The sequence below is a fragment of the Nyctereutes procyonoides genome, unplaced genomic scaffold (assembly GCF_905146905.1).
Source record: "Nyctereutes procyonoides isolate TBG_1078 unplaced genomic scaffold, NYPRO_anot_genome, whole genome shotgun sequence".
NCBI lineage: Eukaryota > Metazoa > Chordata > Mammalia > Carnivora > Canidae > Nyctereutes > Nyctereutes procyonoides.
Genome location: NW_026575032.1, coordinates 19,605,905 through 19,621,062, shown reverse-complemented (window position 1 = coordinate 19,621,062; position 15,158 = coordinate 19,605,905). Strand labels below are relative to the sequence as shown.

At 37.5% G+C, this 15,158-nt stretch overlaps 1 protein-coding gene across 4 annotated transcripts in view; it reads right to left on the bottom strand.

Moving 5' to 3' along the window:
* The window catches only part of GAB1 (GRB2 associated binding protein 1), a 118,276-nt gene that overhangs the window by 29,999 nt on the left and 73,119 nt on the right, over positions 1-15,158 (bottom strand). For all 4 annotated transcript variants that reach the window (XM_055317041.1, XM_055317043.1, XM_055317042.1 and 1 more), the window contains exon 2: positions 9,495-9,789. In XM_055317041.1, the coding sequence (XP_055173016.1) occupies positions 9,495-9,789 (295 nt within the window). The remainder of the gene's footprint in view (positions 1-9,494; positions 9,790-15,158) is intronic.

The following is a 15,158-nucleotide window of genomic DNA, read 5'->3' as shown; positions in this document are numbered from 1 at the left end:
TACTTATATCTTTCTTATTTACAAAAGGTGAGAAAAGAAAATGCTGAGAATAGAATAATATTTTGGCAGGGCATTTATGTGACATAATGCTATGATTTCAGTGGGAACTCATAAATATCTTATTATGTCTAACAGATGTTGATTAACTATAGTATATATAATATACTTATGAAATAATGTTTTACTCTTCTGACTCAATTACAAATCTTAAAGATTCATTTAAGGGAATTTGAAAGGCCACAGATTAATCAGTGACTCAGTAAATCCTTGCGGATTGTTAAACTTAATAGAACTATGAAAAATACTTACCTTTTAAAGAAAAGTCTTTGGAAAAACATATACAACATTGAGAAGAAAAAAAGCAGAGTGGTCAGAAAGCACTGACTATACCCTACAGGCTGTATTCACAAACATAATTTACATACTTCTCTTTTTTATACCACAGAGGTGTGGTAAAATTGTACAACCTCATTCCATTTTTAGTTCTGACAAAAACAAATGAAACTCAACACTGAAAATACATCACTCCGTAAAACAATATGAGAATTCTAATTTTCCACTATAACTCCTTAAGTTTTCCAGGTGGCTATTTTTATAGATACACTCGCCCTTTAAATTTTTTTTTTGTTTGTTTGATAGCTATACACTAAATGAACTGTGTGATTCATCTTAGGTAGGAAAAGAATCACCCAGCCAGGCAATCACATTTGTCTGACCTTGACCTTGTTTTATTAATACAATGGGACCATCTCATTTTTAACCTTCCATTTCTCATCTGTGAATGACTAAAGCTTTTACCCTCTTTATAGACGCAAGATTATCTCAATATTTGGAAAAAAGGAAAAAGACTGGGATTCAAAGTTTCCTTTTTTTTTTGTATTTGTTAGCGTTTTATTGAAATTAAAATAGTGTTATACAATATGCATTATTTTTAAAACTCTTTTTTCTCTTCAGTGTTTCTGATATTTGGAGCTCACTCCTTAGGAAAAAAGATGAATTTAGATGCATTAAACATTGAGAGAGTGTTTTATCAATGAATATATTTTATTTATAATTATTCTATTCTGTGACTCATAGACATTAATGCTATTTCTACTTTCATGCTATTACATATCCTTACACAGTGAAGGCATTGGTGCAGAGCTATATATATGTAAACATATATACATATATATAAATTTTAGTTAACAAGCAGTACAGTATTGGTTTCTGGAGTAGAATTCAGTGATTCCACATTTACAAACAACAAGTGCCCTCTTTAATACCCACCACCCATCTAGCCCATCCCCAACATCATCCTCAGTTTATGCTCTATGGTTCAGAGTCTCCGGTGGTTTGTTTCCCTCTCTCCTTCCCACTCCCCCTCTCCATATGTTCATCTGTTTCTTATTTATTACATTCCACATAGCTGTGAGATCATATGGTATTTGCCTTTCTCTGACTTATTTCACTTCGCGTAATACATACACTCTAAGAGCGCCATCCAAAAATATGTAATATCTTGATCACAATATGGGAAGGCTTGCATCTACTTCTAAGAGGCAAAAACTAGAGAGAACTTGCATTATATTCACTAGCAAGCTCACGAAAGAAAAGACCTTCAAACAGCCATGAAAAACAAGCCCAACCATTCTAAATAACAAGGCATACAAAGGAGTTTAAAAGGAAAGGGAACACTGCTCTACCACTTTGGCTCAGATAATGCACTGCCTTCAAAGTTTTAGTCTTTGGGGTTATTTTACGCATATTAATATTACTCAGTTCTGCACATTTTAATGCAAGCACTGCAGTGTTTCCTGAATATCTTTTAAAACAGACTTAGTCTATTCGAGAGAGAGAGAGAGAGAGAGAGAGAGAGAGAGAGAGAGAGAGAGAGAGGGGCAAAGACACAGGCAGAGGGAGAAGCAGGCTCCACACAGGGAGTCTGACAGAACTCGATCCCGGGTCTCCAGGATCACACCCCCGGGCGAAGGCAGGCACTAAACCGCTGAGCCACCCAGGGATCCTCTGAATATTCTTAATATAAAATTTCTGGTCAAAGCTAACCACCTGGTCTGAAAAAAGAAACTTCTCTTCCACTTTGTTATTTTTTTTTAAATTTTTATTTATTTATGATAGTCACACACACAGAGAGAGAGAGGCAGAGATACAGGCAGAGAGAGAAGCAGGCTCCATGCACCGGGAGCCCGACATGGGATTAGACCCCAGGTCTCCAGGATCGCGCCCTGGGCCAAAGGCAGGCGCCAAACTGCTGCGCCACCCAGGGATCCCTCTTCCGCTTTATAAAGACGTGATTTGCCTCATTCTACCAAACAAGTAGTTGAGCAGACGACATTTGTTGCTTTCTGCCTCACCTGGGTTTCTAACTTACTGCTTTAAGTAATGCTGGTATCAAGTTTCTGAGAACCAAGTATCAGTTTAGGGTTTGTTTGTGTGTGTAAAATTATTCCCTATCTCTTAATTCAGAAGGCATAAAGAGTATAATTAGCATCCATTAAAGACTTCATAAGCTGCTAGAGCAAATTCTTAATTTAATTTTACTAAGAAAGCTAATAAGTACTGGTAAGGTAAGCCTTAATCATCTTTTAGTGAAGAGAAGCACATTATTATGTGAGGAGAGCCACAAATAATAATTTGGTCCACATGATCCCTAGCTTAATGCACTGTTTTATCCTATTTGGAATCATAATGCCATGGGGTTAGTGTCCCTCACAGAAGTTGGGGTGCCCACATAATGCCTCTAAACATTCAAAATAACAACATATCTACACAAACATGCATATGTAGGTATATATACACATACATCAAAAGGCATAAGAGCTTAAGTCCAGGGAAGCAAACCTACTCTTTCTCATTGGTAAGTAGAATATTTCAAAGTTAATGTGACAGGTTCTCTGATTTTATAACTACTGCCAATACTGTATCTAGCATTTGGTAATAAAACTGAAATACTGCTTATGTCCTTGTCAGGAGACTAGATGAGATCCTTTTCTTTCCAGATGGGCTACATTTGCTGATAGGATATTTTTGGGTTTCTACTGCAAAAATTTTACCTCTATGTTCACAATTAAAGGTTAATTAACTAGGTCAGTGTTACTCTGTTTCTATCAATTTCTAATTACCTGGTCTATTGTCAACTTTTTTTTTTTTTTGTCAAGAGAAGCATTTTGATAGGCTGTATGTCTACTTAGCAAGTAAGTCTACCCACAAAGAGTATGCATTATCATTGATGCTCAAGAAACCATCTCCTCATTTCTGAACACACCATTTTTCATAGAAGAGTATTTTGTAAAAGTAAATCTAACAGACAGATACAAACAAGAAATAGCAGTAGTTGCAATTTTCAGTGAAGCAACCTGCAATTTCTTCAACTTATTTATTTTTTTAAATTTATTTATGAGAGAGAGAGAGAGAAAGAGAGAGAGAGAGGCAGAGACACAGGCAGAGGGAGAAGCTGGCTTCAAATGGGGAGCCCGATGTGGGACTCAATCCTAGGACCCCAGGATCACGCCCTGGGCTGAAGGTGGACGCTCAACCACTAAGCCACCCAGGTGTCCCAATTTCTTCAATTTATTTAATCAAAAATTGAAGATCTTTAATCATAGCCCAATCATAGCTCTTATTTGTCATGATTATCTCCGTAACAGGTTGTACAAACATTCTTGGGAGACTTTTAAAACCCTTAGGACGTACTGAAAACATCTTAGTTCTTATCCAGAGGTGTCATGGCATCAGAATCACTTTTTTAAAGATCTAGTACCTGAGCCCCATCTCAGGGGACTCGATGAATCAAGATCTCAAGAGCAGTAGCTTGAAAATGTGTAAGAAAACAAAAACCAAAACTGAATAAATGATCTGGTTGAACTGGTCCTCACGAAAATGCAAATGAAAGCCACAATGAGACACCACACTACACATTCACTAGAATGGCTAAAATTAATGACAGACAATATCAAATGTAGGTGAGAATGTAGCATAACTGGAGTGTCTTACACTGCTGGTAAGAAAGCAACTAGCATATAACCTATGATACAGCAATTCCGCCCACTGGTACACAACCACAAGAACTGGGGATTCATGCCCATCAAAAGATGTAAGATACAGAAGATGAAGAACTCTCACTACATGCTACATGGAGAAAACTCACAGCCTTTTTTTTTAAATAAATTAATTTTTATTGGTGTTCAATTTACCAAGATACAGAATAACACCCAGTGCTCATCCCGTCAAGTGTCCCCCTCAGTGCCCGTCACCCATTCACCCCCACCCCCCGCCCTCCTCCCCTTCCACCACCCCTAGTTCGTTTCCCAGAGTTAGGAGTCTTTACTCACAGCCTTTTATTGGGGGGGGGGGAGGAGAAGTCAGATTCAATGGTTTTACTCATACAAAGTTTACATATAGGCAAAACTAATCTATGGTTACAGAAGCAAAATCATAGTTAAAAGTCCATAGTTTGGACTTTTTTTTCTGAGTTTTTACTGGGAAAAAGAATGAAATAACCATCTGGGGGCTGGAAATGTTCGTTTCTTGATCTGACTGGCAGTTATACAAATTTCTATTTCTATATGCAGATATACATGGATATATAAAAACTATGTTGAACTGTGCAGTTAAGATCTGTTACTTAAATTATACCTGAATAAAAAAAGTAAATAAAAAGAAATTTAAAAGTTCTCTAATTAAGAATTGCTTTACAGGAAAGAGAGCATATGTATATTCTTACATTAGTTTGCCTACTTTTCTAAAGTGAAGAGTATAAAATAGGGATCTATTCTAGATAGATCTATACTACTTTTTAAGCCACTATTATCTGGGCATTTTGAGAAAAGCAACTCAACTGACTGATATAAGGCAACTTTCTAGTCTTCTACCCTGAAATTAGACCAGGAGCCTCTGCGCCAAGTTAGTTAGCTGCTTAGAGTCCTTAGGCTATGTTTCCTGGCACTTGTTTAGTAGATTTAACAGCTTCCACCTCAGTGTAGAAACAAAAATAAATCTGCACATTTCCAAGAAAAACAAAAGAAATTAGTTTCTACCCTCAAATCTGCTAAATAAAAGCATTCATAGGAACTGCACACAGTTCAATGAGCTAGAATTTAAAAACAGATTCAGCTTGCCAGCATTCTGAGTATTCAATAATAGCAGTGGTCACCTGGGGCAGCGGAAATAACATGGTAACGATATTTTGAGAGGTTCCTGGAATCAAAACACAGGTCAGATTTTTCCTCTTTCCTTTTGTTTTCAGCAAAAACCAGTTATTCTCATAGGGACTGCAGATAGTTGTTTTCTCAGACTGTAATATCCAAGCATAGGATATTTCTTCCCACATCTAGGCTGACACGAGTATAGCGAAACACGGTTTTGTGTCATTAGTTTTAAGCCAAGAGTGAGAGCATACTCAGCTCTGAAATGGGAAGAGCACATGGCTCTAGGGACAGATCTAGGTAAAAACAAAAACACCTCTATTATTTAGTGATTGGTGGTGAGATCTTTTTGGAAGCAAGAGAATATAAAGTAGGTGGTAAAGTAAATAGAAGAACACACGTAATTTGATATTTATTTTGTCATATAAACTGTATGAACGTGATCACAAAGGGTAATAGCAGTTCTCTGCAGTTTAGAATTCGATATAAATCTTACAGATACTACAAATGAATAAAGAAATACAGTGGTTAACTTTAAAGCCTTTTTACAGTTTTGCTACTATGCACGAAAAATCAAAATTATACAGTAAAATATTTTTGTGGCTCCTTGATACTATACAATGAAGGACTGTTCATCTTTCAATGATTTAGGACTTACTGATTTATTTACAACTTTATGATTTAAGAGAAGCCCAAGTCTTCAACATCATGGTAAGATATTTCTAACTGTGGCTATTTGGGAGAAGGCCAGGATGAACTTGTAAAAAAATCCATATTGTAGAATTTAAAAAACAATGCAGTTGCATTTAGATATAGCTCGTAAACTACATTTAGAAAGTACTGGCAAGGGGCGCCTGGGTGGCTCAGTGGTTGAGCGCCACCTTCAGCCCAGGGTGTGACCCCAGGGTCCTGAGATCAAGTCCCCCATTGGGCTCCCTGCATGGAGCCCGCTTCTCCCTCTGCCTGTGTCTTTGCCTCTCTGTGTCTCTCATGCATAAATAAAATCTTAAAAAAAAAAAAAACAACACTGGCAAATTGAAATCCTTAGTGGCTTGTTTTAATGAAGAGATGAGTTATGGTTAGCATAGCTGTTTTGGTAACCAACTCATTATATGTATCAAATTTTTTTTTAATATTTTTTTATTTTTTATTTATGATAGTCACAGAGAGAGAGGCAGAGACACAGTCAGAAGGAGATGCAGGCTCCATGCACCGGGAGCCTGATGTGGGATTCGATCCCGGATCTCCAGGATCGCGCCCTGGGCCAAAGGCAGGCGCCAAACCACTGCGCCACCCAGGGATCCCTATATGTATCAAATTTGATTAATACTATTAATTATCTTACAGTCTCCCCTTTATTGATATTGTGAATATAAAACATTCACAAATCGAGAGTTTCACTCAGGGCAAATGTGCTTTATCTGTTTTAAAAGGATTTGGGAGTTTGCCCCCCTCCTTATATTACTATGCTTATAAAGTGAAAAATAGATATTGTGGCTGATTCTGGCTACTAATATCAATGAAAATGTTCCACTAAGTACAAAATAAAGTTCTTAGTCCATTATCAGCTACAGTCAAGAGCCATTTAAAACTACCTAGGCTTTTCCTGACCTTCTTAAGACTAAATTAGCTGCTATCTGTCCTTATTTATTTCTTCTTTACCGGGATAGTTATCCACCAGTATTACAATTCCTAGAGTATTTGCCTGTCTCTACTAGACTGACTGTAAGCTCTATGAAGGTAAGAACTGCATTAACACAGTCCTATAGTATCATACTTTAATATAAGTATATACTTATACTTTAATAAAGTATGATTACGTATCATATATATACATATACATGTACACACACATATACATACGCGCACACAGTATGTATCTTGGACTCATCAACTGTATGAATTATTCTACATATGAATCCTTCCACATTAGATGCTCACTCAGTTCCACGTCTGTAATGTTTACCATCTGCCTCCGTAAGTTGAACAAATGTCCAAAGCCTAGTAGAGCGCTGGCAAATTCAATAATTTGGCCAATTAATGAACCAATTTTCTAATGCTGACAAAAATTTCTTTCTTCTCAGAGATGACTGGGTGTTCATCAAACTCTCAGATGAGGAGAGTCGTTCTAAGGTGGACAAATGGACCAGTTTCATGCCTTGAAACTTGCAAAATTCTCAGATACTTGTGCATTCAAAACCCTTATTCTCAACTCTACCCACCCATGAATGGGCTTTCAAAAACTAGACCTATTCCTTGGCTAAAGAATGTATCTCTACGAGGGTATCTCATTTCCTTTGTTAATTGTATTTAGGAGAATTATACAGAAAACAAAGACAGATGGAAGAACACCTACTGCTTAGTCTTTCAGATCAGCTGAATCCGTACCGGCACCAACGAGGACAGAGGTCTACTTTTATGTCACTAAAAGCAAATTCTAAACTGAAAAGGTAGCAGGCAAAAGAATATCGACCAAAAGAATATACAAGGACTTAAATTATTTTAACTGAAAAATCCATCCCATAATGAAACTAATGTAGTAATTTAATCCCAAAATTATCATTACTGAGTGGTCATTAAGTAACCATTAGAGAGCTATCTCATTTGTGACTTTCACTTTAAAATCCTCCACTACACTCAAATATAGACTATATATGCAAGAAGATAGGAAAGGAGTTTAAATGGAGTTAGAAGTAATACTCCCACACCCACTTACAATGTGAACATATTTAGTAACTTCACAAAAACCACCGAAGCCTTAGTTCCACAGTTCCACACATGAACAATTTCTTGAGGCTCTCAATCACTAGAGCTCTGCTGAAAAGCTCATTAGCTGCCTCATTAGCTGCCTCCTATCTAAACTGGATGCCTCCTTTCCTGTCTCAGTGCTGCCCCCTCAGGATTCTGGATCCCCTCGTCCTCGTCAAGGGGTTTTCCCCACCCCACTGGGCCAATCCCAGTCCTGGAAGGCTCCTTCTTGTGGGCTGCTGACTGGCCAGAAAGGAAACAGCAGGCTGACCTGAGCTAATTAGAGATGATTGCTCTTTCACTTCAATCCAAAACTTGATGTTGATTATTGACGCAATTTTTCCAGCCTTCACTGAACCTCCAGCACTCCTAAATATAGATATTTGGAAGTGCACACTGTAAATGTGAACATAACCATGAAGATGGTAAGGTTAAAGGCCGCAGGTCACCTTTATTTCTGACTTGTGACTTTACAAACCTAAATGTGTATTGCAGTCCCCTAGATATGTGTTTGTTGTAAAAGAAAGAGAAGTAGAGAGGTTGACAGGGAATAAATGGTCAGAACAGCTATATTAAAGCACCTGAAAAGGAATTCCACTTGTAGGATTCTTCATGAAACTTCAACCCACTCAGGTCTTCCCAGGATAGGCATCCTAAATCTCAGCTCCTCAAGCAACTCTCCCCATTCCCTTATCATTCACAGCCCCCTGCTCTAGAGTCAAGTAGGATGCTGTTCTATCTCTGGGTCCCTGCTCTCCCTTGCCCCAACACCTAGAGAGTTCTGTATCCCTTTTTTCACTTATGTAGAAATTCTACTTCCTTCAAAAGCCTACAGTTTACCTGAGAAGCTTTTCTTCACTATGTCTTATCCAAACCTTGAGCCCCATCCCCCTCCATGCTCTTTTTAGGACCTCTGTGTTAAGGCAACTCATTTGTTACTTATTCATCATGTTTTGTGACTGATCATCACTTGCTTTTCATAGGTACTGGTAATCATTTTGACTATTTTCCTAACTTCATAATCCAATATAGTTTTTGTTTTGTTTTTTAAAGATTTTATTTATTTATTCCTGAGAGACAGAGAGAGAGAGAGAGACAGAGAGAGAGAGAGAGGCAGAGACACAGGCGGAGGGAGAAGCAGGCTCCATGCAGGGAGCCCGACATAGGACTCGATCCTGGGACTCCAGGATCATGCCCCGGGCTGAAGGCGGCGCTAAACCACTGGGCCACTGGGGCTGCCCTAGTTTTTAAGATAACATCTAAAGAATACAGCCACATGAAAATGATGTTTTTAATAGGTGAAGAATAGTCATACATCAGCAGCACTATAAGGTTCAACTTGATATATATAGACTCAAGAAATGCTCTTAAATAAGTATGTCTTCTTGTCATCTTTTGAAGACATTTATTTAGACACTGGCCCATAAAGGTTAAATCTCTCCTAAAAATTTCTCCCCAAACTGATTCCAAATGTTGTTAGCTATTATAAAAAATAAACAAAATATTATATTGTGTAACTGAAATAACAAAGAATTTTATAACTGTTCTAAAAATGCAGTAATGAAGGAGAACTCTGGCTGAATAATAAAATCTTGAGCTTACCTTCTTCTGTAGGATTAAACCCACAGATGTCACAAATACAACGAACCCACTTATTCATCTCTTCCTCACTGTCTGCTACCAAGTAGAAAATTCGGTCAATGGTGTTGATATCAAAAATGTAGCTGTTTTCAAACTCTTTTTTGTTAAATGTCAATCCAGCATCAACTTGTTGACATAAATTTAAATCAATAATACGGATAGGCTTCTTGGCATGATCATTTTTGTAGTATTCCAAGACATCTGGATCTCCAGTTAAGCGACCACTGCGTAACACAAACCATCTCCTCTTCCATGCCTAGGAACGAAACAAAAATATCCATCTAGTATTAATTTATGACATTTTTCAAGAAGGTGCTCACTTATCAAACCAATTTTACAAATAGATTGTGTAGAGAAAGTCACGTGTTTTATTATTATTCATTTCCACAGAATAATCTACCACTCCAGCAAAGTTTACTGATGCATCAATTAATAGTGTGTCTATATATACATATTTATTATTTTTATTAGATTTTTTAATAGAATACTAGAAGATATTGATTGATATTAGAAGATATTATACTGATATGTAGTATCAAGTCAACCAACCAAGGAAGACTTAGTTTTCATTAAATATAAAAAAGCAGTGATTTCAACAAATGGTGCCAAGAAAACTGGATATCCACGTGCAAAAGAATGAAGTTGGATACTTTACATCACACAAAAATAAATTTAAAACGATCAAAGACCTAACCATAGGAGCTAAAACTATAAAGCTCTTAGAAGAAAACGTAGGGAAAAGCTTTACAACATCGGATTTGGCAATGACTAACTGGATATGCCACTAAGAATGCAGAAGAAATACAAAAGAAAAAATAGGTATATACCAAAATCTACAATTTATACACTGAAGGACTTGATCAATAGAGTGAAAAGCCAAGTCACAGAATGAGAGACAATATCTGCAAATAAATTCTCTGATAAAAGACTGATGTCTATAATATATAAAGAATTCTTACAACTCAATAACAACAAAAACAATTTAAAAATGGGCAAAGGACTTGAACAGATTCTCCAAAGATACATAAATGACCAATAAGCACCCGAAAAGATGCTCAATATCACTATCATTAGAGAAATGCAAATCAAAACCACAATGAGATACAACTTCATACACATTAGGATGTCTGTTATCAAAAAAGTAGAAAATAACAAGTATTGGTGACAATGGCAGAAATTGGAACCTTTGTACACTGCTGATGGGAATGTAAAATTGTTTCCATAATAGTATGGAAAATGGTATGGCAGTTCCTCAAAAGATTTCAGTTGTGAGTAAATATCCAAAAGAACTGCAAGCAAGGTCTCAAACAGGTATTTGTACACCCATGTTTATAGTAGCATTATTCACAAGAGTCAAAAGGTAGAAGCAACCCAAGTGTCCACTGATGAGTGAAGAAATTAATAAAATGTGGTGGTATATAGATACATATGGAATATTGCTCAGTCTTAAAAGGGAAGAAAAATCAGACATCTGCTATAACATGGATGAATCTTGTGACGTGATGCTAAGTGAAATAAGCCAGTCGCTAAAGGACAAAAAATTGTATGACTCCACTTATATGAGGTACCTTTGGCAATCGAACTCACAGAGACAAGCAGCAGAATGGTAGTTGCCAGTGGCTGGAAGGCAGGGATAAGGAGTTAGTGTTTAGTGGGTACAGTTTCAGTTTGGGAAGATGAAAGAGTTCTGGAGATGGACACTGGTGAGGGTTGCACAAAAAAGTGAATGTACTTCATGCCGCTGAAACTACATTTGAAAATGGCTAAAACGGTAAATTTTATGTTAGGTATATCTTGCCACATTAAAAGAAAAACAATAACTTTCTTCATGCCTTAATATCATGCCATAAAGAATAAAGATACTTCATGGGACACCTGGGAGGCTCAGAAGGAGGAGCGTCTGCCTTCTGCTCAGGGCGTGATCCCAGGGTCCCAAGATCAAGTCCCGAATCGGGCTTCCTGCATGGAGCCTGCTTCTCCTTCTATCTATGTCTTTGCCTCTCTCTGTATCTCTCATGAATAAATAAATAAAATCTTTAAAAAATATATAAAGATACTTCAAAAGCCTCCTTCGTATTTTAAGCCGCAGATCTCTCTCTCTCTCTCTCTCTCTCTCTCTCTCCTCTCTCTCATCTCTTGGGGTGGTGGGGCATAAGTAGCAAGGAGGAAGGGGAAAGGGGTTCAGAAGCTTTCCTGATTTCTCAGCTGAAAAGCAAGCAAAGAAATGGACTATATGTCCTTCTGGACAGTCTATTTGTTCAAAGACCACATGGATAAGATCTGTATTCCCTGAGTGTAGGCTGCACTTTTCCTTCTCCTTTCTCTTTTTCCTTCTCTTCCCAACAAACATAGTGGCAATCTGGATACCTACTCACAACATACTCCCTCCGCAAGATTTGATAAATTCTGAGTCTGATGCAATGCCTGAATCAGGAAGCCTAGAATTCTTTTACTATCACTCTCCCTGAAATCTACATTGATGAAATAAGAAAAGCAGAACCAAATAACTGCAACAGTCCGCTTCAGCAGTCTTTAAACCCAACAACTCTGCCCAGAAACAATACTAAGCTTTACTCCTCTTTGAACGTCTTCCTCTTGGAAGAACTTGAACAACTGTATTCATAACTGAATTAACTTGGGTGATAACTTTAGGTTCAACATTTTAATGGAGTATTTAAATTGCATCCATTCAAGGAAATGGTAAATCAGCCAGTTAATCATTCAGTAAGTTACTGATTACATTGTAAATATATGTAGGAAGAAATACAAGTAGGTAATTCATGATGGCCACTCTCAAGGAGTTGACTAATTATGAAGAAATATTTACTATGCATGAAAATATCTGAGAATACAGCAAACCTGGCCAAGTATCTGCAGAACTATCGCTAAATGGTGAGGCATTCCTTCATGGAAAAACTAGGTGCAATCCTTCAACAAGATTAGTAGAAATATCACAAAGGCCTAAAAATATTATGTAGTTCTTTAACATCATCAAGGTTTTCATGAGAGACTCCCCTAACTCTGGGAAACAAACGAAGGTTGCAGAAGGCGACGTGGGTTGGGGGGGATGGGGTGACTGGGTGACAGGCATTAAGGGCGGCACATGATGAGATGAGCCCTGGGTGCTATACTGTATGCCGCCAAATTGAATTTAAATAAAATTTTAAAGAATAATGTCATCAAGGTTTTAAATTAACATCTCAGTCTCACTCTAGCTCCAAGTAAAGAGTAAACTATTAGCAGTGTCCAGGGAAAGGCAGTGGAGAGTTCTTACAGATGCTTTAGATAACACTGAAAAAAAGCATTAACGTGTTAATTCACATGAATGTAGCACTGCTTTCTGGATTACAAACATCCACTCAGTTAATACATAAGACATCTATTTATTTCAAAATAAATACACGTCATCTCTTAATAAAGTTATGCTTCTATGGATACCTCCTTCTCAAGCAGTAAACCTTGTAAAATGTAATAGAGAAAAGAAAATACAGTATTATGTCATTTATCTAGGGCCATCAAGGAATCCTATCTTTTAGTAAGTGATTTCTCCAGATAGTGAAGGTTCCATCTTTAAATACAGAAATGACTTTAAAGTTTTAAACTTTAATGTCTTGCATGGAAATCTCTCTAAAATGCCTTACGACATAAGCCACTGAACATAATCCATCCATTCCCCAATGACTCAGACCAAGTATTCCAGCTCTCCGAGGCCACTGACCTGTACTGTACGGAGGATCACCTGCTCCTATACTAAATAGTGCCATGCTGCCGTGCTTGTCTAAGTTCATCTATAATCTTTTTAATATAGTTAGGCTTATCAATTGTCACTGCTCTCTTCAAATAATACAGTTAATAGGATGCCAAACTGTTTCCTGCCTCAGAGACTTTGCGCATGCTTTTCCTGAGTCTAGTATGTTCTTTCCCTATCTTTGCCAGGCTATGACCTGTTAGGCCTTCCCTTCCCAACGACCCCCAATGTAAAGTAGGGAACAGTTTTAGGGACCTTATTACCTATGTAATATACTTTATTACCTATGTAGTGATTATCATCCTCATTTTGCAATTTTAATTTTCTTTGTATTTATTTAGTACCTAATTCTCTAAGCAGACTGTGAAGTCCATGAAGACAGTGACCATTTGTCATTACATACTCAATGCATATATAGCACAGCATCCAGTACAATTCAAAGAATTCCCCTAAGACTCTATGGTTGTAAAATTTTGATCATATTAGATTAGGCAGATGGGCCACGTTGAATAGAAAGGCGTGCTTTCAAAAACTCTTCCACTTGAGAAAAAGAGCTCCAATACTGAACATATATATAATAAATAAACATAGCTAAGAGCTTTACCAAAACACATGCACAAAACACCTTAGGTGAACAACAGAAAAGAACGGAATGTGTCCTTCTGCTACAGCTTATGTGTCACTCTGTCTTCCGGTTAACGGTGGCTCCCCTGCCATTTCTTTGCTTCTCTGCTCAAATGATACTGTTCAAATTTAGAAGGCTCTTGGAAACTAAAATAAATAGCCAAGAAATGAGTAGCAATCAATCAGGGTGCAGTAGATAGGTTGCACTAGCGATTACAGAGGATAAGAGATGAACTCTTACAGCAGGAAATTACAACATTAAAACACAGACTTTAGCCAACAGCACCTGCCACTTATTTATTTATTTTTAACATGGTCCAAATGTGAATGTTTATCTCAGTCACAAAATGAGTCACTCTCATTGAATCTGGCACAGATTAAACTGGAAAACAAAAGCAATTACATAAACTACACACTTTAATAAGGCAGATACAAAGGTTCTCTGGATTATGGTACAAAGCACAATTTAGCCACGGAATAAAGCTTGATGCTCAACAAGAGAACTGACATCAGCATCCTTGCTAATCACAGCACAAAAGCTTCTCTATGTTTTGTCAGAGTGCAAAACGGGCCCACATAAATCAGTCTTTGTTATCTGAAAATATCTGGGATTCTTAAAGTTTGCCCTATTTTTATCCTTGCTGCCTTGGTAGCCCCATAGAAAGCTGTACGTTGCCTCTCCAATCCTGCAGCAGTAACAGACAAAAAAGGGCAAGTTTTCTAGGAACCTTCAAAACCGAACACTCAAAGCAATTTTAAACAAAATTCATGTGACAGATAATTTTCACACTGGACTTCCATTACAAGAAGGTTTGCTTGAGAGGAACAATGCAAATTTACTTTGTTGTCTTTTCTTATATGCAATCATCATTTCAATTTTAAGTTGAATAAATGATGCAGGAATAAGACTTCCTCAGCAGGTCTGCATTTTGAAGTAGCTGTAAAGCACCCTACTCTAGTGCCATTGTCTTATGCCAGGGTTTTAAGAGTAACTTTGGCTACTACATTAACGTCCAAGGAGAAGAGACTATATATAGTCCATGGATCCCAGTGGAGATATATTGATATAAGATACCGAACTAGACATCTATAATGCTTGGAGTATTTGCACTGCCGTTTACCCACTGCCTGTGTTCAGTGACCGCCGACAGGATAGGGCACACAGCGCCCTCCAAGCCTCTCCCTGTCTCCCCGGCCTCACCTCTTGCTTTGCTGCCTTCCCAGCACACCAGAAATGATGGCAGTTCCACTAA